The sequence below is a fragment of the Sceloporus occidentalis genome, unplaced genomic scaffold, assembly GCF_023333645.1.
Source record: "Sceloporus occidentalis isolate IW3139 unplaced genomic scaffold, rSceOcc1.0.p SCAF_5, whole genome shotgun sequence".
Taxonomy (NCBI): Eukaryota; Metazoa; Chordata; class Lepidosauria; order Squamata; family Phrynosomatidae; genus Sceloporus; species Sceloporus occidentalis.
In genome coordinates, this window is record NW_028316985.1 from 79,691,856 (window position 1) to 79,715,709 (window position 23,854).

The 23,854-nt window shown below is 41.3% G+C and overlaps 1 protein-coding gene across 2 annotated transcripts in view; it reads left to right on the forward strand.

Annotated features, from left to right (window-relative positions):
* The window catches only part of CERK (ceramide kinase), a 46,750-nt gene extending 26,685 nt beyond the window's left edge, over positions 1-20,065 (forward strand). The window contains exons 6-13 of one of the 2 annotated variants that reach the window (XM_089524459.1): positions 1,740-1,885; positions 11,762-11,836; positions 12,514-12,666; positions 13,726-13,831; positions 14,751-14,821; positions 15,547-15,749; positions 18,774-18,982; positions 19,887-20,065. In XM_089524459.1, coding sequence (XP_089380585.1) covers positions 1,740-1,885; positions 11,762-11,836; positions 12,514-12,666; positions 13,726-13,831; positions 14,751-14,821; positions 15,547-15,749; positions 18,774-18,982; positions 19,887-19,968 — 1,045 coding nt within the window. In that variant the 3' untranslated portion in view covers positions 19,969-20,065. The remainder of the gene's footprint in view (positions 1-1,739; positions 1,886-11,761; positions 11,837-12,513; positions 12,667-13,725; positions 13,832-14,750; positions 14,822-15,546; positions 15,750-18,773; positions 18,983-19,886) is intronic. The other variant, XM_089524460.1, reaches the window with a different exon arrangement.
* The last annotated feature ends 3,789 nt before the right edge of the window (positions 20,066-23,854 follow it).

Consider the following 23,854-nt stretch of genomic DNA (forward strand, 5'->3'; position numbering starts at 1 on the left):
ACTCTGTACCAATGCAGCATCATTTCTTGTTGCCATCTTTGTCCTTTTGGTCTAATTAATGCCAGTATGAACACTGGATAGACACTAGTGGAGATGTTAATCTGCCTAGTATATTTTGGAAATAGGAATCAAGCAAACATGCCCCTCTCTTCTTGCGAGCATCTACCACATCAGCATTTGAAGGCTTTTCAGGCAGTCTCACCATCTCAGATTAGGTTATAAGGCTGTGAATGCAGAGCTGAGGGCTTTCCCCAGCCAAATGTGGCCTGTAGACAGAGCTTCCAAAAGTAATGTTTTTTGTGATACGATTCTGAGATTTCCCCAGGCAGCATGGTCAATAGCTATTCTGGCTGGGAGAATCTGGTAGTTGTTGTTCCAAAAAGGAATTTTTCCAAACTCTCAGTGCTTCTCAGGGCAACATATCTGGCCAGTTAATGAATCCCTGAAGTCCAATTCAGAAATCTCTAGAATGAAAGCAAGCCAGTTTGTTTGAAGAACAGCAAGTGTGCATAAGCTCTCAAATGGATCAGGCTGAACCTGTCAGTTCAGCATTTCTTTAAAACATTCAGAAATTATATTTTTTCCATTGTAAAGGGAATTTTTTTCAACTAATGAAAAATTATCTCTCCTTCCCAGTTATCCCCAAGCATCTCTTTAATGAAAGAGATATCTTAATAAAAACAGCATCAGCCCGAAAAGCATTTTATCCTGTAGAAGGTATTTCTCACAGTTTTTGCTTTCAGTGAGTGGTTTCAGGATCCACACTGAATTCAGCACTAATCCCCAGCAGGAGTTGCTTGTCCTTGTCCCCTAGTAGATGAACACTGCAGAACCCAAACAGTGCATTTAGAGATATTGAAATTTTGTTCTTTCTCCTCATTATCTGCATCTGTTCTGTTCCCAATCATGACATTGATTTAGCTAAAAGTTGTGCAGGGTAAAGCAGATACCAAAATATGCAGCCAGATTTTTCTGGAGAATACTAATCTTGTTTTGATATGGCCTGTGGTCATTATACATTACAATTATTTAGTTTAAATCTCCACTTAAAAGAGGAAGTACTCCACTGTGTGTGCTGCCTTGTCTGGTGTCTGCCTCGTCTTCTTCACTTAGGAGTTTATCAGACAAGGGGAATTGGAAGTATAATCCGATGGCAATCTAAATGCACTCATGGGATTTAATGTTATTGCATGATAACCCCCTACACATAAATTTGGGCAATGGGAAGTCAGTCCGAACGCAATCATGTGTTTCACGTTATTGCGTGATAAACAGCCACATGCAAATTCGGGCAATGGCATGCTATTTTTGGGCAATGGGGAGCCAGTTTGAATGCAATGCGTATTCACATAATTGCGCGAAACTAGCGACTTTAGGTGAATGCGTTTTGGTTTCACTTTCTTTTCATTTGAATTTAAGAGAAATTCCTCCTGTTTGATAAACTCCCTAGTTTTACTTGATATTTGTGATTCTCCTCACATAAGAACCACTGAAGCTAGGCATAATGATTTTAAAATTGCAACAACAACCACAGTTCCCCACCATTTAATCTTCTGAAATTATATTTTGAACTATATTTTCAAGATACATTATCTGCATTAAACCAACGTGAAGAAGTTGATAGAGCAGTGCAAAGCAAAGACTTAATCAAATTAATAATGTCTTTTACACATTGGAGCCTTTGACACATTCATTTATTTACTGTCAGTGTGAGTTTTAATTTATGTATTTTCCGGCAGTGTTGTTTGTGTTGGTGGGGACGGAATGTTCAGTGAAGTGATGCATGGTCTGATTGGAAGAACACAGAAGGATTGTGGCATAGATCAAAATAATCCCAAAGCATCCTTAGTCCAATGTAATATCAGGATTGGCATAATCCCTGCTGGTAAGAATTGCTCTACAATTAACGTCCTCTGTCCGTTGTTGTTGTTGTTGTTACTTTTTAATCAAACTTGAGCCAAAATGAACCATTTGAAAAAGCAAAGGTTTTATTTATATGAGACCATATATATACAAGAACTACAACAGATACTAAAGCAACTTGCACAGAACCGCAATACTGATATCATTAGAGATGAATATGTGAAACCTGTGGTTTTCCCGACAATTTAGGACTGCATTTCCTATACTCCAATTAGCTCTCCTGGGTAGGACTGATGGAAGCCTTTGTCCAGTGATATCTGGGAGGCTGCATCTGCTACGCCTGGTGTAAAGAAAAGAGGAGAAACACGTTTTAAATCCACTAGCCATACTTCCCACACTGCAAGGTTCCAGCCCCATGCATTCACCCAAGGTTTTGGGTAGCTCTGTTCACAGGATTCACATGAATTCATGGAGGTCAAGAGGGTATTAAAGAAGTCAACCCAAAGGAGATTATCTCACTTCCGCCTCTTCTACATGTTCATTCTACGTGGATGAATCTGTGAACTACTTAGCACATATAAATTCAAGGTCTTCAAATAAATCAGGGGCACGGTACAGAGCGCCAGGAAGAGGTGGCCAGGAGCCGCCTCTCTTTGCTGCGGAGCCATGCCACAGCAACCAAATTGTGCGGCGCGGCTACACAAGAAAAGGACCGGTAAAAAGCAGCTCCTGTTTGTGCCTCCACAAACAGCTGGTGGAGGCGCGAGCACATCCGTCCTGCACAGCTCCATTTGGAGGCCACGCAGCAGTGACATTATCGCTACGCGCGCCGTCTATCCAGCACCGCACAGTGGGGACGCCCTTATCACAGGCAAGGGGAGTGTGGGCAGGGTGCCCCTCGCACATGACGAAGGTGTCCTTCGGGACCTGTCTGTACCGGGCCATGGGTAGGAAACCTGTGACCCTCTAGATACTGTTGAATTCCCATTCCCCCTAGCCAGTCTAGCTAGTGGTGAAGAAAGGGAGAAGTGGTAACTCAACATGTAGAGCACTGATCAAGCTATCTGGTGTGACAGACCAGAAGTTTTCTTTCCAGCCTGGCAGGGACTGATGCCATATTTATACCATATTATTTTCATATTCACATAGTTCCCTGGAAACTCACTGTGGGCTGGTAACTGATGGCTCACTGATCAGCAGCAGACCATGAACTAGCTCTCTTGAGTAGCACTGATGTAGAAAGTCAAAACTTCCTTTTCCTGAAATAAGCCCAGTAATTTGCAGAAGTATTCACAGAAACCCTTGACTTTTTCACATTTTGGTTGACAGCTTAGAATTGAAATGAATTTCATTAACATTGTTACCACATGGATGTTCACATGACACCCAGAACTATTTTATTATGGCACAAAAGTGAAGCAAACAAAAACACACTGGAACTTGTTGGTTAATTAAGTATTTAACTTTTTTTTCTGTAACTCATCTAAATAAGCAGTGATGCAATCCTCTGCCTCTAGAAGTCACACAAATAGTGGAATAAAGTCCATCTTTATGCCATTCCAGTGCTACATGATCTCATAGTAAATATGCACATTTCTAGAATGCCACTGAGTTTGTTGAAGAACACTTCTAATCAAGTAGCATTGTGAAATCCAAGGAGCTATACAAATAAGTTTGGAATAAAGTTATACAAAACTCCAGAGTAGTGTTATTTTGGGGAGGGGGGATGACAAAAGTATGAATATTCTCCAAATCACTGTGAAATCCATTGCTACAAAATGGAAAGAATGTGGTTCAATTGCAATTGCTCAGTGAAGACCACCTACCCAAACTTAGTGCCTGAGTAAGGAGAGCATTGATCAGAGAAGCAATCAAAAGGTCAATGGTAACTGAAGGAGCTGGATAGATCTGCAGCTGAAATAGGAGAAACCATCCTTGGGACAGCTATCACCAGGATGTTCTACAGTTGAAACATGTTGCAAGTCTGCAAAAGGTCATGTGGGAGACACAGCAAATATCTGGACAAAGGTTCTCTGGTCTGTTGGGCCCCAAATTGACTGTTTTGGCCTTTCCCTGAAACAGTATATGTGGTGCAAAGCCAACCGTGCTCATTTCCCTGAGGACACCATCTCCATAGTGAAGCAGCTTCATGCTGTGGGGATGCTTTTCCTTAGCAGGAACTGGGAAACTGGTTAGAATTGAGGAAAAGATGGAAGGAGCCAAATGCAGGGCAATGATAGAGGCAATACAAGAATAAAACCTGTTTCAGTCTGCAACAGATTTGGAACTGGGATGGAGTTTCACCCTCCCAACAGGACAATGACCCCCAACACACAGTTGAAACATTGGAATTATTTAAGAACAAAAACGTGAAAGGCTTGGAGCAGCATTTTTGCCAAAAAAAATGCACAAATATTACATGATCCAAATGTGCAAAGCAGATACTGACTTACCCAAGAAAATTCACAGCTGCCAAAGCTGCTTTTAACAAGCTTTACCCAGGGAAGTGAATACTTTTGCAAATAAGTAAAAGTCTGTTTTGTTTATTTAACTTTTGTGCCACAGTAAGTATACAGTTGACCCTTTGTTTTTGCAGGGAATCTGTTCCGGACCCCCCCCCCCCCATGAAAACAGAGTCTCGCGCTTATTCAAGCCCCATTGGCTTGAATGGAGCACACACCCATGTGTGCAGCAAGGGCGCATGCGCTGCTGGAAACAGCAAAGGTCGCCCCTCCGCATATATTCAAGGGTGTGGATTCCAGATCCATGCATTGGGAGGTGCAACTGTACAAATACACACACACATAAATATATATACATACACACACACTTTGCATATTTCACAGTGTTGAGTATCTTGTGTCCATCAAGTGGTAACAACCCCATTGAAATCCATCTCAATTCAGGTTGTAGCACAGGATGTGGGTGAATCAAAGGGTGATGGTGGATATTCTGCAAGGCACTTTAGATAACAACTGCCATATATTTTCTAAAAGCCTGTCAAAATCACTTTCCTCCTCTTGGAGAGTCTATTAGGGTTTCTTCAGTATGGAAAGAAGAGTCCTCTATCACCATTCCCCTGGAGTTATGGCTAATAGGGCAGAGCAGGAATGCTGACCTTCATCTGTCATGTATTGTTTTTGTAGATTCATAGGACTGGACTTGTTTTAGCTTTAAAGTTCTCTATTTTGTCCTTTTCTGAAAACTTCACTTAATCATATTTTCTTGCTTTGTTAGCATTCATGGTATATATTTTCAAGGACTATCCATGCCAACAACAAGCCCTATTCCCTCTCACTGATATGTAAAACCATGGCTGGATTCTAGTTAGGGAATACTAATTTGTGCAGACAGTAAATGCAGTTTTGAGAGCCAAAGCCTAGTTACAGAATTCACATGTTGGTGGATGTTGCTGCTATTTGTTTTCCTCTTTTTGCTAGTTCATCCCTCCTCTAATACAAACCACTGACTCATTTATTACTTATGCCATTTAACTTAAAATAATCCTTCTATAGGGCCAGCCTAAATTTTATTTATTAAGGCTGCAATCCTGTACCTGCTTACCTGGAAATTTACTTAATAGACATATTTTGGATTCCACTGTTACTTAAATCTGGATAGGATTTCAATAGGGTTCCCCACATAGCTTACTAAACCAATTTACATTATGATATAACAGTCAAAAGCAAACACATTAAAACATACCATAGTGTAAAGGAACAATCTAAAAGCAGTCAGGAGAAAGAAAAACAAACACAAGACGGTAATTTACAAAAGATTAAATCCTCTCATTACAGGCTGCAAAACTTAAGGGACTGTTAGCTTTCTCCCCAGCAGACATCCTGCTTGGATCTCTCTCTCTCTCTTAGGCTAAATTGTATGGAAGTCAGAAACATGTGACCATATACCTTCCAGGGAGCACTAACAAAATAATACTTTTCTTACCTGCTGAATAAAGGGGCTCTGAGAGTTATACTACTAGAAAAGTACTTTCGGGCTCTGGTTAAGAGAGAACCAGGAGCTGCAGTGCTATGGGATGAGAGGGATTAGGGTTGTCATCCCTGAGGGCCTCCAAACTGGGAAAAATGTAGGACATGGTTTTAAAATGTAGGATTTTTTCTTTTTATTTCCTTGCCAGGAAATTTTAAAAAAAGGTCCTACATTTTGAAACCTTGTCCAAGGCCTCCCTGGGGCCTGGGAGACAGCGTCCCCCAAGCAGCAGCCGAGGAGGAAGGGGGGAGGAGGAGAAAAAAGAAAGGGAAGGAGAAAGAAGAAAAGGAGGAGAAAGAAGAATAGGGAACAATATAAAAAGAGGAGGAGGAGGAGGAATAGGGGAAGAACAGAAAAAAGGGGAAGAAAAAGAAGAGGAGGGGGAAGAGAAAGAAGAGAAAGAGGGGAAGAAAACAAAGAGGAGGAGGAGGAGGAAAAAGAAGAAGAAGAAAAAATAGGGGAAGGGGAAGGAAGAGAGATAGCTTGCCGGCAAGGCTCTTTTCTGCCCTCGGCCCGCGCAAGGGACCAAAGAGGAGACACTCCTCCTCTTGAGGCTGGCTGGCCAATGGGAAGAGTGGAGCTGGAACAGCCCTGCCTCCTGCTAGCAGTCACAGGCTCCTGCAGCAGGGGAGGGCTGTCCAGCCATTGGCCAGCCACCCTGAAGGGCAGGGGCTCCTGCTCAGCCCTGCGCGTGGCTGCGCAAGAGCACGCAGGGCCAGGGCAAAGCGAGGCAGGCAGTGAAAAGGCAGCAGCAGCAGCCGCCGCCGCAATAGCAGCGGCGGCTGCAGAACAGCCGCAGTTGTTGCGGCGGCGGCAACCAGCTCAACCCGGGGCAAAGAGCCAAACCGGGCCATGACCATGCCAAGTGGCCAAAAATCGGGTTTGTCACGGCCCCAGGGGGGTTATGGCAACCCTAAGAGGGATTCAATATATAAATGCCATCTGGGGAGTAATGCATGTGTTCTGCAGAGCAGTAGTGCCTGACAGTTCCCATGTAAGTAAGGCAGTGAATCAACTCCAAGTTTGAATCCAGGCTTTGCAGGAGGTCTCCAAGTTGCTGAACTCTATATCCAAAATAGCTTCAGCCCCTCAGAGAGTTCTTTTAAAGCTCTCCAAAATCCAGAATAAATTCCCTGCCCTACTAGCATGGGTGCCTCAAGCCACCATTACTCAAAGCATATGATCACAATTAGACTGGTGTGTCATTTTCTGCATAAAACATGCTGGGAAGCTGCAGACTGTCAAATATATACATGGAGCAAAATGTACTGGATAATCCAAAAAGCAACTTGCCCAAATTGCTGAAAACACCCTTCTGTTGCTCAGTTCTCCATTCTGTATTATTGCCTTTATTAGATAGAGATAAATGTTGAAGCTAGCAGTCAGCCCAATTAAATCTGGTCTTTTTTGTGGGCTATAAGGCTGTACCATTGACATGTCCCATCAGGGCCCAAAGCAGCCACTTGACTCTACTTTGATGTTAATTAACTTGCAGAGGATTCACTAGTATGCTGTGTAAAGAGTAACCCAAATGGTTCAATCTGCACTCTTCATTTAACTGCACTCATTCCTCCTGTCTACCAAGCAAATCAAAATTTTGCTTAACCACACACTAAGCCTAATTCTTTTGTTCCACTCTCGGCAAATAGCACCAGCTTGACAAAAGGATTTTCACTGCAGTCACTGTAACAATGGATCAATCTCCCTCTACACCTCTCTAGAAACATTGCATTGACCCTTCTGCCTTTGTTATCAAATGGACTAAAGGAAAGCAAACACTACTACTCCTGCCTGTCATGCTGCATAAAATGGTTAGAGAAAGAGAGAGAAAAATGTGTATCCTGCTTACTGGATTGAAAAGAGGGATCTATGTTTGGCTCTGTCAAGCCCATTATCATGCCACGAGCAATTTTATTTTATTGAATTGATTTCCCTGAGAGAAAACTATGGTAGGTTGGTCTGCTGCTGCAAAGACAATAGTCTTGTAACAATTTATAGACTAAAAATATATAATTTGTGGCATAACCTTTCTTAGATGGAGTCCACAACATCAGCTACAAAGCCATTAAGGAAAGGATGTCTGTATTATCATCCAACTTATAGTTTTGTACATGGATGCTGATAAAGTAATTGTTGCTGTTTGCCCCTGCTGCATTTCAGTTGCGTGTGACATTATGGTTCACAATTGTTTCATCACTACCACCACCCCACATTAACCAAGTCTATGTATTTCTGCTACTAAAAGGTAATGCACCATGTATCATCTGAGGAGGTAGCAACTTTGGATGGCTTGGGGAAAGGAAAGGGGAACTCATTCAGAGAAAGCTTAATGTCTAGATCTGTCAATCTATAAAGTGCCACAAGACTCCTTGTTGCTTTTGAATGTCCAAAACTATCTATCTATCTATCTATCTATCTATCTATCTATCTATATATTTTCAACAGTCCCAAGACAAATTCATAAATGTTTGGAAACTCTGAAAGTCCTTGGGGAATGCCAGCCAATAACATAAATAATAATCACTCTTCTCTAATTTATGTCTAAAACGTGGGGAGGACACTGATTGGGGTGGTAGACTCTTTCCTGAGAATGTCAACATTTATTAGATCATTCCTCTAAGAGGGAGCTTAAATCTGGTGCCCCCAGGGCACCATTCTGTCTCCAGTGTTATTTAATATTTACATGAAGCTGCTGGGGGAGATCATTCGGAGACAAGGGGCAGGGTGTTATCAGTATGCTGATGACACCCAGATATGTTTCTCCATGTCTCGGACTGCAACAATGACTAAGGATGGCATCTCTCCTCTGAATTAATGTCTTAAAGTGGTACTGGATTGGATGAGGTAAAACAGACTGAAACTGAATCCAGATAAGATGGAGGTACTCGCTATTAGGGATCCCTAATCTGGGTATAGAGATATACCAACTGGTCCTGGGTGGGGTCATACTTCCCCTAAAAGACTGTGTTCACAGCTTGGGAGTGCTTCTGGACTCGTCTCTTCAGTTGTCAGCCCAAATAGATGCGACAGCCAGGAGTGCTTGTTACCAGCTTCGGTTGATATGCCAGCTGCGACCCTTCCTGAAGCCGAGAAACCTAGAAACAGTAGTACACATGCTGGTAACCTCTCAAATCAACTTCTGTAATGCACTCTACATGGGGCTACCCTTGTGCCTAGTCCGGAAACTTCAATTGGTTCAAAATATGGCAGCCAGACTGGTCACTGGAAAATCTAGAGGCAACCACTTAGCACCAATCTTAAAATCTCTTCATTGGTTGCCAATTAGTTTCCTGGCACAGTACAAGGTGTTGGTAATAATCTTTAAAGCCCTTCATGGCTTAGGTTTAGCTTATTTGCGGGAGCACCTTCCTCCATATAACCCACCCCGCACACTCGGGTCCTCTGGGAAAAACCTGCTGCAGCCAAGGAAGACCAGGCTGGCTGCGGTTACCCAGAGGACCTTCTCATCTGCCGCTCCTAAAATATGTTATGGCCTGCCGGAAGTGATCCATCTTATCACTACTCTTGGCGCCTTTAAGAAGGCTGTCAAGACAGATCTCTTCCAGCAAGCCTTCCCTGACTGACCGTACCATTATATTGATACGGTTTGCCCTTGTCAGCCCCAAGATGCCTCATTTTAATTATGCCTATTTTAATTCATTTTAATCTGTATTTTATACTGTTGTTTAGTTTTGTAATAGGGGGTAAGGGGATTATGCATTTTTATTTATGTATGTATTGTGTATGTTGTTGATGTATTTTATTGTTGTAACCAACCTTGATCCTTTTAGGAGAGGCAGGCTATAAATGCAATTTATTATTATTATTTAGATGTTCACACTAACATACATATCTCCTTGCCATTTATACTACAGAAATTAGTGTCTCTTTTTTTCTCTATTGAATTTTTTCATCTTTGAGAACATTTCTAATTCAGTGTTTTGAATATTTGTCCCTCTTTCTTAGTCTGCATGCTTAGTTCTATTTCTACTACTTCTAGTCTTGCTGATGCTCTGATGGCAATTGTGACTTGAGTCTTAGCAGCCTCCAAAGTAACTTTGAGGCTGTTAACTGGGATTCAGGACAAAAAGACAGACAGAAAGTAAGGAAGGCTGTGTTGTACAGGCAAGGTTCCAGCCCCAAAATAAGATTATTTTTTAAATTAAAACCTATTCTTATCAGGATGGCCCAGCCTGGTCCGATGGGGTCTGTGTAGAACCAAAGAACATTTCACTGCCAGGGAGTAATAAAGATGAACTGAACTGAACTTTGCCAGGGAGAACATAGAGTTGGAAGGGGCCCCATCAGATGTGAAGTCGAAGGCTTTCATGGCCGGCATCCATGTTTTTTTCTGCCCGTCTGTATCGGTCCTACAATCGCTAGTCTTAACTAGAGTAAATCCATAGAATCAGCTGCTGAATAATAAAGGTAAAGGTTTCCCATTTGGCAAAATTGTCTAGTCACGTCCAACAGTTCAGGGCTGTGCTCACCTCCAGTACTAAGTCGAACAGCCAGTGTTGTCAAAGGCGACTCCATGGTCATGTGGCCAGTATGACTGCATAAAACACTGTTACCTTCCCACTGAAGTGGTACCTATTTATCTACTTGCCCGTTTACTTGCTTTCAAACTGCTAGGTTGGCAGAAGCTGGAACAAGTGACGGGAGCTCAATCTGTCATGTGATGCTTGGACCTCAACCTGCTGATCTTGCAGTAGTCAGAGTCAATGCCTAAACTGCTGAGCCATCACATCCCTTTACCCTGCCAAAGGCAAAACTATCCAGTTTGGATAGTTGTGTAGCCCAGATGTTGGCCTGAAATGCTGTGTTAAGAAGGATCTGTAGACTATCAAAGTAGAATTATCAGTCAATACCCTAAGAGCCGGAGCGTGCTGGGAACAAAACAAAGGTAGTAAAAGAAAAACAATAAACTTTGGTTATCCATTTGAGAATAATACATACACACACACCCCAAATGCTAAAACCTGGCTCTGTCTAGTATATTGCTCACAGGTGGTGAGTTCCTGTAGTAGTGGTCTCTATATAGTGAGGGCTGGAGATGAATTTAGGCTCTGGAACAGGCAAACCATGGCAGTAGAAACCAAACTGGATAGTTTTACCTTTGGCAGGAATCATCACTCAGAAAATAAAGTCCTACTTTAAGATGGTATACAGTGAACCTGCGTCATATGCTGGCGTGCCTTACGCAGCTTTCAGCATACGCTAAAAGCCGCGCTGGGAGAAGGAGCGGCGCATCCCATAAGGAATAATGGGGTGTGCACTCGTGCTGGGCACACGCTGCCACGCCACCACGTGCACAAGCCCCATTCATTTAAATGTGGCTTGAGCATAGGCGGAATTCCTTTTATGGGGGGGGAGGTCCAGAACGGATCCCCGCGTAAATGAAGGGCAGACTGTAAATTCATCTTCCAATGTCAGATTCCACTACTGAACAGTTAAATTTGTTGTTCTTCAAGTTATACAAAATGTAGGGACAGCTTATAATTCACCAGTAGGAGTTGGAATCACTAGAGTGAAATGAAGCGTACCAGCTTTATAGATAAGCCCAAACAATTAGACTACAAAAACAGTTGTTTTTCTGCCTGCAATGCTCATTTGTGTCCGAAAAGAAAAATGTTGTTGTAATTGTTGTTGTTTGTCTGATCACCTAAAATTATTCTAAAGGTATGTCCATACTATACAGCTATAGCAATTTCATAATTCTTTTGACTGCCATAGGTTCTTCCTATGGAATCCTGGAACTATAATTTGGTCACATACTTAGAATTTCTGCAAAACGTTGTAGCTTAGGAAGAGCACTGGAGCTCTCCAAATTGGGCTTTATATCTCCTTATATATCTTCACAATGTTGTCAAGATGGCGAAGTTAAAAATGTAACTCATTTTTCCAGGTTCAACAGACTGCATATGCTATGCAACAGTTGGCATCAATGATCCAGTAACATCAGCATTACATATCATCATTGGTAAGTCATCTGAAGGTGATGTTACTGCTATGGGTCCTACAGGAGCAGATTTAGATGCTTCTCTCAGTTGCCTCTCCTTACCTGTAAGCTCCACCAGACATTATTAAATGGCCATATTGGGGGGTGGGGGTATTGCAGTAGCTAAAAGAAGGTTAGGGGATGGACGAGGAGGCATGCTGTAATTCCACCTAACATTACCTCTTCCCGATCCATGATCTGTTAACAATGAATCCAACAGGAACCTCAGCCTGACAAACCGGTTGTAAATGCATTGGTTGCTTACATGTGGGGTACCCAGCATCCATGACTACTGAACACTGGCAATGTTTCTTGGGATATCATTTTTTGCATTTTCTCAGTGTATTTTCCACTTTCCCTCCTGTACCAGGCCCATATAGGATACCACTCCTTTCAGGTCAGCTTAATTGTGACATATCTTCACTCCAAGCATAACCAAAGTGTAGGACTCCTCATGGACATTTACAGGCACAATACTGAAAAGCATCTCCTAATGTTCAGTATCCATCTGCATTGGGACAAGTGCTACCTTAATATCAGTCAGCATAGAAACTTTTCTGGTATTTTTACGAATAGAATGCTTGCTATACAGTGTTTTATTTCACAGCATGTTCAAATGTTGAAGTGTTCCTATAATCTTAAATGTCTCTTTTCAACAGGAGACACGCAACCTTTGGATGTCTCTTCAGTACATCGCAATAATACATTTCTGAAATACTGTGTATCTCTATTGGGTTATGGTTTTTATGGAGATGTTTTAAAAGACAGCGAAGCAAAGCGCTGGATGGGTCCTGTCAGATATGACTACTCAGGTAACATTTTGTAGATCTATTGCATCTACCCTATTGCATAAATCATCTTTCCTAACCTGGTACCATCAAGATGCGATGTAAACAAGGCAGCTTCTTTGGAAAGGCTATGTAAAGCTATTGAAAACAGTACTTGCTAAAACCATTTTTCTTTTATTGTAGTATAAAAATTCAATAGTATAATTACAATCAGAATTTGTCTTTGAAAATCTTTCAGACATCCTGAATATAGTCTAAGTTCAAGGGTGTTACCAATAGTAGACAGGCTGAACAAGAACGACTGCTGGTATGGTTTTGTAAATAAGCAACTAAAGGGATGTAATGTCTCCCATATATGGGAATTAATTTTGTATTCAACAAAGCAAATTGGCTTCATTAAACTATAGTTACAACTGTGGGAACAACTGATGGGGATAGCAGCCCAGCAACATCTGGAGAGCTCCAGGTTGACAACTCTAGTAATACACATGCCTCTAGCCATGCTTCTGCTTTCTGATAATGAGTTCCCACCTCATCACTGTAGCCTTTAATTCTATTCAACATGACATTCCTTCCTGGCCTAATTTCAGTGCATGTAACAGCTGCACAGCAAGACTTTCCTGAAGCTTTCCTGATTACGTCATTATGTCTGTGTCAGGAACTGCTTTGCCTGTTCCGTTTATATTAGAAGACAAAGGCCCTCAAAAGTGTGGGGGAGGAAAGAAAGCTGGGGGAAGATAGCAAGGAAACCTCACCAAAAGGAGAAGTCCTGTGAACAGGTCCTGTGAGCGTCACTGAATGCAGAAGTGGAAAGTCATCACAAGCAAGGGGTCATCATAGTGTTAAAATTCCATCAAGATGGTGATAAGAAGCTACACATATGAAACAGTCTATTCTTGGGGTGAGAGAAGGAAAACAGGAACATGGGATAACAATCACATGAAGAAAATATAGAAAACAAGTGTATTCCTATAGTTCTGCTAGTTAATTTGGGAAGGGGAGGGAGGAGACCTCCAGAAGACAGATTCTGTATTGGTGTGCAATACCTAATTGATTTTTCAAATAATTTTCTCCCTCTCAAAGGTTTCAAGACCTTTCTGTCTCATCATTACTATGAAGGAACAGTGTCCCTTCTACCAGCAACACACACTGTGGGATCTCCAAGAGATAATAAACACTGCAGAACTGAGTAAGCTAAACAACACCTAGAATAATCTTTTTTTTCCCAGCAAACTTGGTTTTCTAGTTAACTGCACTATGGAATATCTCTTAAACAAAATACATGCCTCCTCAAGTGTAACAAGGGTTCTCATTTGTTATCTGTAAGAAACATTAATGCTGAAATGGATGCTTTTGCCAGAGAAATGAAGAAGCAAACTGCCATCTCTTCTTTCCTCCTTCTCAGGAAGGGTTGTAATTCAGTGGTAGACCACATGGTTTGCATGAAATTGGTCCTAGCCAGGGGCCTAAGAGTACAAATAGGGTACAGTCTTTAGGAGCTGTTGCAGACTGATGATGTTTAGGGCTGGCTGGGCAAGAAAAAAGAGAAAATAAATGAGGTTACAAAAACAGAGAGACAAAGAGTGACTCCACCCACTTTTTCTATGGGTCTGCCCACTGATGGCTTTCTCTGCTCACCTCTCCCACAGTTCTACTCTCATTTTGCCTAGAGTGTCAATCTTGTGAGTCAGAAGCTTAATTTAACTCATCAAAATCTGCAAAGCCCTGTGTAAATAAGGGTGCACTCCCCTTATAGCACTGGGAGCATTAAGCACAGCCCACACTTGGAATTCTTAAATCAAGTTGCAACTAGTGTAAAGAAAGAGATCATAAATTTGCAAGTTAGTCTGGAAACAGAAAGTCTGAAGTATTCAAAAAATGTTGCTCCTCCAACTGAATGATGCTAGACTAGAATTCAATTAGACATGAGGCTTCCTATTCATTTACATTCAATTTAAAAAGTTGTTTGCAGCAGTCTGAAATACTGCAGACAGGAGCAGCCAGAGCAATAAAATGTTAATGCTGCATACTATTCAAGTAGCTCTATTCTACATTCAGCATTCCATTCTGACTAGTGAGGAAAATTCATGTTAATTCTTGTCCTTCAGGTGCCGCATTTGCAAGCAAAGTAAACAACAGCTGGAGAAGGAGCAGCGAAAGTATGGAAAGGAGATTAAAGGTAGATTTAAAGTTTTTGCAAGACCAGTCCTAGGTAGTAAGATTTGCTCACTTCATGTTTCTTGAGCTGAGAGTGTGAATGACAGAGACAAAGTCCAAATGTTAATAAGGAAAGAGAGAGTGACATAAAGTAGATGTTGAGACAAGAGGTATACTCCAGTGCTTGTGGTGGTGCAGTAAGGGTATTTTGTGGTTTTCGTGTGTTTGGACAGCTTTCTGTATTGTCTAGGGTCAAAAATTGCCCCAAAATTGTGGGGGTTGGCAGGACTAGTGAAGGGGTTCACAGGCCACAAAGGCATGGTTGAGGGGCTGCATGCTGCACTATGACTACCCCTAATTTAAATAGTTTCTCTATGCAATCCAAAGAGAAACCCAGTTCCCTGTGTACTAAAGTAACAGATCCAGCTCCCTTTTATCAATGTTTTACTTTCAGCAGCAAGAAAATTGAAGTCATACAGTAACACTGGAAAGAGCCAATGTTTGCAAATGTGAAATACTTTCAACTTTAGTATCCTGGTAATGACTAAATGTTAAATACAGTAATCTCTTCCCATTCACAGGGGATCCGATCTGTGGCGAATGGCAAGACCACAAATCAGGACAACTGTACATGGTTACTGATAGCACACATCATCAGTGCCTTAACATTTGCTGAAAAATTCCAAGCTGTAGGAAGTATCTTTTTGTCCTCTACACCTTCATAAATTTATCTTTTTATGTTTTAAGGGGAAGGAGAATGGAAGGTTATTAGAGGAAAGTTTCTAGCCATCAATGCAGCAAATATCAGTTGTGCTTGTCCACGGAGTCCGAAAGGCCTTTCACCAGCTGCTCACTTGGCAGATGGCTCTGCAGACCTCATTCTAGTTCGCAAATGCTCCCGATTAAATTTTCTAAGGTACCTCGTAAGGCATACTAACCAGGATGACCAGGTGTGTATTGTCTCTATAGAACTGTGATATTTCAAGGGTGGGCAGGATGGCAAAACCTAGTACAGATTAATATTTTTGTGAAATGGACAAATAGTTCTGATAACAGCCTAGCTTTCTGGAACATCAAAATTTGCATTTTGATCATAAGCTTCTCTGATGGTACCAGTGTGACAAAATGCCTACCTAAGTTGACTCTGTAATTCCAGCCTTTGGGGCTTCTATCACTCACCTTTTCCCCTTAAAACATCTTTCCAGATCTGGTTCTCAAGATGATGACTATACTGTGGATGTGTTAATAAGTGGGTTCAGTGTGGTAAAGCTTTACTGGTCTTCTTTCCAGTAACTTGCCAGAGGAAGCAGGTGGCTTGTGTACAACATCAGTATGACTGCTCAGACTATTGAGAAGCCAGAATTAGCTAGCAGGAATCCTATAACTGAAGGGGATGCTAGAGTTCCATCTGGCCAGTTAAAGCTTCTGACTTTGACTTGGCTCCTCAGTTTGCGCAGTTCATGGTAGATGTATAACCAGAGCTTGGAAAAGTTCTATTTTTGGATTGCATCTCCTAGACCCTGCCAACATGGCCACTGGCCATGCATGCTAGTGCATTCTGGGACCTGCACTCCAAAAAGATAACTTTTGTTAGCTCTGATTACTGAACACCTGTCCTTGCTGACCAGCTTTACTGCCCATCTGCCTACCTATCTCTATTTTTTACTGCTCTCCCTACCTGGCCACTATACATACATGCATACATACATATGTCTCAGACTACTAGTCCTAACAGTTCTCTTCTCACTCCGCTGCATTAGGGGGGGAAGGTAGCTGCACTTTCCAGTCCTTTCCCTGTCAAACAATTCTGAAGCACACAGGACAGGGGCTAATAACCCTCAAGGACACCTTCCATTCCACTTTTCTAACATTAAATCCAACAGAAGTCCAGTAACCATTGGATTAGTAAGGCAGTTGCCTCTCTATCCCCCTCCTCTGTTTCCAGGCTTTCCCATTACCTGCACAAATACATGTGTCAGCAAACAGGGAGGACTTTCTCAGCTGGCACCCTGATTTCTGGAATTCCCTCTTCATTGCAGTAATGTGGACATTAACCTTATTAGTGTTTCAGCACTGTCTAAAAACTGTTTCACCAAGCATTTGCTGATTTTAATCCTTAACTTTGTGAGATCTGCTTTGTACAGTAGATTTACTTTGTATTTTAATGTAATTGTCTGTTGAATTTTGTTAATCAGTAATTATACTGATAAATATTTCATTATCCATCCAAGTTGATGGGCTTTTTCCTGCTGCAGTGGGTATTCCTTGGCATTCCCTGATCCAAGGCCTAACTCTGCTTAAGTTCCAAGATCAAATGGTGGTTTGAGAATATTTAGGCTGCAGATGAGGCACAAACTAGGAAATTTAAGTTTAATAGTAAAAAACTGGTTAATGATTACAATGCATTGTAAAAGCTTCAGATGGAAAGGAATGTTTGTGAAACATTCTAAAAAGCCCCAAGAAACAAAAGCAAGTGTTATAATGACTTGACCTAGTAGCTGATTTATCCTGGTAGAGAGTTGTTCCCAGCCCCCATGAATTTCATTGGGTAGTGTTGAGTAGCTTTACAGATGGAAAAATACTCTGTAAAATGGGAATAATATTGACCTGTTTTTTGAATCTTTGAAGAAGGCCCAGATCCAAGTATATACGTTACATCTAATGGCATCTAGCCACTGTAGCAAGTCTTCCATTCCTGGATTCTTTCTTGTGAAGCCATTTCTGTTTTAAAGGTAATTGTCAAAATCCAGTGCAGATTTGGGCTTTGAGGTCAGTGGCGTAAGCACGCCTCATTTTGTGTAGGATAGTCATAGGCGCGTTACAGACCGCCCTAAAGCGAGCAGTCTGCCGCCGCCATGATTAGCTACACCGAGAAGCCCCAGCGGCCAGACCGCAAGGCTTCCCGGCGCAGCTAAAAAGGAGCACCGAAAGGGGGCTCCTTTTTGGCCCCCGGAAGTGGCACCACAAGGCACGCACTCGCAGTGTCACTTCCGCAGTGCCACGTCTGAACGCTGTGCGTCCAAGACGTAAATATGGCGGCACCCATGTGGACGGGTGCCGCCATTTACTATGCACTCTGCGCGTCCTAGGAACGGGGCCGGTTAGGAAGGTGAGACCCTTCCTAACCCTAGTACGCGCAGAGCGCGTACTAAATGGCGGTGTGTAACGCGCCATAGAATCAGAGTTGGAAGAGACACAAGGGCCATCCAGTCCAACCCCCTGCCATGCAGGAAATCACAATCAAAGCATCCCCGACAGATGGTCATCCAGCCTCTGTTTGAAGACCTCCAAGAAAGGAGACTCTACTACACTCCAAGAGAGTTTGTTCCACTGTCGAACAGCCCTTACTGTCAGGAAGTTCCTCCTAATGTTAAGGTGGAATCTCTTCTCCTGCATTTTGCATCCATTGTTCCACGTTCTAGTCTCCGGAACAGCAGAAAACAAGCTAGCTCCCTCCTCAACATAACATCCCTTCAAATATTTAAACAAGGCTATCATAGCACCTCTTAATCTTCTCTTCTCCAGGCTAAACATCCCCAGCTCCCTAAGTCGTACCTCATAGGGCGTGGTTTCCAGACCCTTCACCATTTTAGTCGCCCTCCTTTGGATACACTCCACTTTCTCAATGTCCTTTTTGAATTGTGGTGCCCAGAACTGTACACAGTATTCCAGGTGGGGCCTGACCAAAGCAGAATAGAGTGGCACGATTACTTTCCTTGATCTAGACACTGTACTTCTATTGATGCAGCCTAAAATCACATTGGCCTTGTTAGCTGCCACATTGCACTGTTGACTCATGTTCAACTTATGGTCTACTTGAACTCCTAGATCCCTTTCACAGTAATTTGCAGTGTGAAGTGTCTACATAACAAGAACTAGCAGAAGGAATGGCATGTCTTGGTTGATTTTTCAGGGAAGAAAATATATAAGAGAAAATATATATGAGAAAATGTCCTTCTGTCATTCCGCTACAGTTTGACTTTGCATTTGTGGAAGTTTATCGGATTAAGAAGTTTCAGTTCACATCAAAGCATTTTGAAGATGGGGACAATGATGCCAATGATTTGCAGAAAAAACACTTTGGACAGTTCTGCAGAGACCATCCTGCTTGCTGCTGCATCCTTCCCAACAGCACTTGGAACTGTGATGGAGAAACTCTAGATAGCTCAACAATTGAAGTCGAGTGAGTATTTCTGCTTCCAGAGACGAACGTTAGGTATGCAAATATATTTGAGCATGACCCTGATTGATAGGCGAGGGTTCTAAAACTGTGAAGACATCTACAGCAGATATAAACCTGACACTGTATAGTCACATACATGTAATGAATTTTGAAAAGCAATTTCCAGTTGCTCTACCAAACAATAATCCATGTACAATAAATACATAATCCATATAATTTTATAGCACTGAAGGCACAATAGATGTGAAGATACCTTGGGCATGAATCTTTAACTGAAAGAAGATCAATGACCACAGATCTAAAGAAATTCAATAAAGCAAAGAAAGATGTATTTCAACATTGCCAGCTTCACCAGTGGCCAATATTTTATTTTGTTGTTGTTGTGTGCCTCAAGTCATTGCTGATTTATAGTAACCCTAAGAAAATCTACCACAGGGTTTTCTTGGCAAGATTTGTTCAGAGTGAGATTCTTTTTGCCTTCCTCTGAGAGTGAGAGAGTGTGACTTGCCCAGAGTGACCCAGCAGGTTTCCATGGTCATATAGGTATTCAAACCCTAATCTCCAGAGTTGTAGTACAGTGACTAAGGTCCAAAACACACTGCAAAAATAATCCAGTTTGAAACTGTTTTAGCTACCCTGGCTCAATGCTAAGGAATTCTGGAAACTATAGTTTCATGAGACATTAGCCTTCTCAGTCAGAGGGCTCTGGTGCCACAATAAACTACAATTCTCAGGATTCCCTAGCACTGCGCAACACACATACATAAACACCACTGTCCTAATCCTAACCAGCCTTTCCCAGGTTTAGGGAAAATCAGAGGGCTTGCTCCTGTTGGTGGCAGGTGGTTCACAATTCATGTGGCTCTATATTGTTCAAAACATCTGGGATTTATTTATCTTGCAGGGTTCACTGTCAATTAATGAAACTCTTTGCAAGAGGAATAGAAAAGTCCAAACATCAATCAACTTACAAGCAACTGAAGTGATTAACTGAAGTCAACTCTTCCTGAAAACTAAGCAACAGATAGCAACTGCCTAGTCAAATAGCATTTCAGGCATGCTAATAAATGTTTTCAAATGGAATCTTGGTAACATTACTTTTGTGTGAATGTCTCAAAATAATTTAGATTTTATGCAAACCAGATCATTATTTTTACAGAAATTTAACATGTGATACAAATGAATTGGCTTCTAGCTAATTCTATAGCTGGTCTGCAGTGACAACTGGACTTGCAATCCAAAGGCATTAAATTAGCCTTGTAAATGACCCCCACCACTGCAAAAGGATAAGCCTATACTTTTTTCTTTTTTTTAATTGAGATTACTGCTAAGAGACTACTTTATTTCCATTCTGGCCTTGAAGAGCATGGCCCTTGAGAAGAAGAAGTCCTTTTCTGTACAACCAGCATGATATCAGACTGTTTTTTCAATCCTTCTACCAAGCAAGTTGGCAGCAGAGTGACAGAAATTGAGAAGATGGCTTTGCAGACAATGTGGAAATCAGGTGAACTGACACAGGAGAGATGGGGAAGGCTTTCTCTCTTACACCAGCTTTGCCTGTGCAGAATGTAATGCGCTCACCTGCATAAACTTCTTTGTTGCCTATAGCCACCAAGCGAGTGGCATATTGTTAAGTGTCAGACTGTCATAAAATGAATGGAATTTTGCCACTGACTTCAATGGGATCTGGTTTTGCATAATTGGTATTATCATACAAACAGCTGTTAGCCTCATTGATCAATCTGATCTTTAGAAGAGTTACAGAATTTTGGTCGCTTTGCAGTTGTGTGGTTTAAAGATTCCATAGTTGCAAAGTTCTCATGACATAATTCATTTCATCTTCTCCTGAAATGACCAAAAAGAAAACCCCTTGTCACTTGAGCATGACTTCATTCTGCAACATATCAATGCAATCCAAACAAGCATTCCTGGCACTAGTAATGACCATCATATAGCTATACTTTCTGGAGCATATATTAGTACAAAAGTATGTTGTAGGCTCTGAGTTCCTTTCTTGAAGGGCCTAGGCTTGGAAGATGTTCTGAATGTGTATGGCCAGAGCAATCACTAATAAATGCTGTAGCAGCTCAGAGGCAAATCCTGTAAAATTTCTTTGTGGGCTACAACTCCCTCAGCCAATTAATTATACGGCTATGCTGTCTGGGGAGGTTCTGGGATCCGTAGTCCAAAAAGTAGCTTTCACGGCTCTGCTCAGATTATATATTACCCAAGAGAACATAGGAAGAATATTGATATAATAATAATAATAATAATAATAATAATAATAATAATAATTTTATTTATACCCCACCTCTCTAATGAGATCGTGGCGGCTTACAACAATATTAAACAACTTTAAAATACAATAAAATACAATGTCCCATAAACCCACCTATAATGTATATAGATGATATACATTACAAGGAAGCAGAAGATTTTTTTTTAAATACACTGAACCCTAACTTGCCATCCATAATGAGATCAAGTTTATGTAGATCGTATTCATACTGGAGAAATAAGGCAGTTTGACACTACTTTAACTGCCATAACTCTGGCCTACAGAATCCTGGGATTTATAGTTTGTTGAGGGATACCTCAGCAAAGGATGGAGTCATGACAGTTAAAGTGGTGTCAAACTGCTTTATTTCTGTAGTGTAGATGCACCCATGATAGAATGTCTTCTGCCCACCTCTTCCTGTTGCTGTTTCCCTTTCCAAAATTGCTTCTGAATCTCTGGGTGACCTTCGGAAAAGGTGTGAGATACAGTGGGTCCTTGGTATCTACTGGGGTTTCATTCCATGTGCCCCCCCCACTCCCTGTGGCTAGCACAGTCAGTGGATGTTCCAGTCCCATTAAATATAGTTGCATAGTAAATGGTATCCCTTATATAAAATGGCAAAATCAAGGTTTGCTTTTTGGAATTTATCTATTTTTTTCAATATTTTCGAACTGTGGATGGTTGGATCATGGATAAAAAAAACACCCAACATGGATTTTTTTTTTGGGGGGGGGGGGTTGACTGTATGACCTGCAGATGAAGGAGAAAGTTGCAGAAATTGACTGTCTTCTGCCCCTTTATATGAATGGATTAGCCAATTGTGAACTAAACCAGTGTTTCCTTCCAATCAAAGCAAGTGTATATAATCAGCAGAATCAAGCCGCAAAAACAACAGCTTTAAAACCTTTGGTCTGTCACCCATAGCCTGTAAAAGTACTATCCAAGAAACATGTAGATTATACAAAAATGTATTGATTATACAAACTGATAATAGCATTTGCTTCTAGAAGACTGAGTAGTCCCAGGTGATATCATTTCATAGTAGAGAGGTTTTTAAAGGATTTTTAGATTGAATCATCCAGCGATATGGCTGGCTGACATAGCCTATTTAGTAACTACTGAAATTGTGTAGAAATAAACAAGAGGATATTTATTTTGATATGTAACACTAGGATGAAATTGACACTGGATAAATCAGAACTGTTACAGCTCCTAAAAGCTTGCAGTAATAATGGACATAGACTCATACCAAGGTACCGAGTTTGGAGCAAACTCTGCTTTGTCCTTCTGGCTTTAATTTTGTACTGCTTAGCAATTAACTCAAGCTCTTCTTTTTTTTTCTTTTCTATTTTGAGTTTCTACTTTTCCTGAGAATGTTCTCTTTTACCCTTTCCAAACAGCTAAGCCTGTGACCTTAAGAACACTTCCTAGGGGGAAAAGACCTATTGAATTCATTGGGACTTCTCTTCCAAATAAAAACATAGGAATCTACGCAGCAGCCCTAGGTACACTTACATTTCTTTAAAGTTGTCTTATATCCAGCTAGGACACATTCAAAAGCTTGAGATGCATTTGTTGTTTGCTAACCAGAGAACTTCAGTCAGTGACAAACTAGATCCCACTTAGTATGGGGCTCTGCAAAAACTGGTGTTTTCTCAATTCCAGAAAACATGCTATGAAATATTTGCAGCCGTACCTAAAGTCAACTGGTGCTATGACCTAAAACAATCAGAAAAGGCTTGTTTAAAGTAATGGTTACATGTCCCAGGAATAGGCCTTGTTTAATTAATTTATTAGTTAATTAGAGTTTACTTAACAAGCTGTGAAATATCCCAGGAATAAACCTTGTTTAGTTAAGTAATTAATTGATTGGAAGTTGTTTACCAGCTTGTGAAATATCCCAGGAATAGAGCTCAAAAAGGTTACTTTTTAGATAACAACTCCCAGAATCTCCCAACCAACACAGCTGGGAATTGTAGTCCAAAAAAGTAATTTTGCCAAGCTCTGCCCAAGTGTAGGAACAAATCTGGCTGACTTGCACATATGTCAACCTATATAAAAATAATCACATTTCAAGTGGCCAGTTATCTGGAATTGAAATAAAATAGAGTGGCAACTCTTTCCATGTATTTCCTCAAAACTTAGCAAGAGGCAAGCTTTTAAATCACATTCAGTCTTCTCTTAGGAGAGGAGGACATGTTTGCAGGCTCATGTTAAGAAAGGGCTGCACAACATCTTGTGAAGCCATATAACAGAAAGCTTTGCAGACTGGCCTACCACGGTAGTGAATGACTACTGTACGTAATGTAGAATAAACACATAGGTACAAAAGTGGCATAGATATCCAACATATCCCTGCAAGGTAGGTTAAAAATTGGCATCTGAGGATGCTCTTTCCTCAAACTGATTTGTCAGATTGGCCTTGTACTTAACAAACTACGATCTGCACTTATGGTGGTCTGTTACCTGTTTCTGTTAAGGAAGAGACTTCTGTACCTATAAGCTGTGATGCACATCATACCTTTTGGGGAGTAAGCCCCTTCGAATTCAGTTAAGCTTGCTGTCAAGGAAGTGTGCAAAGGAAAGGCTAGGCT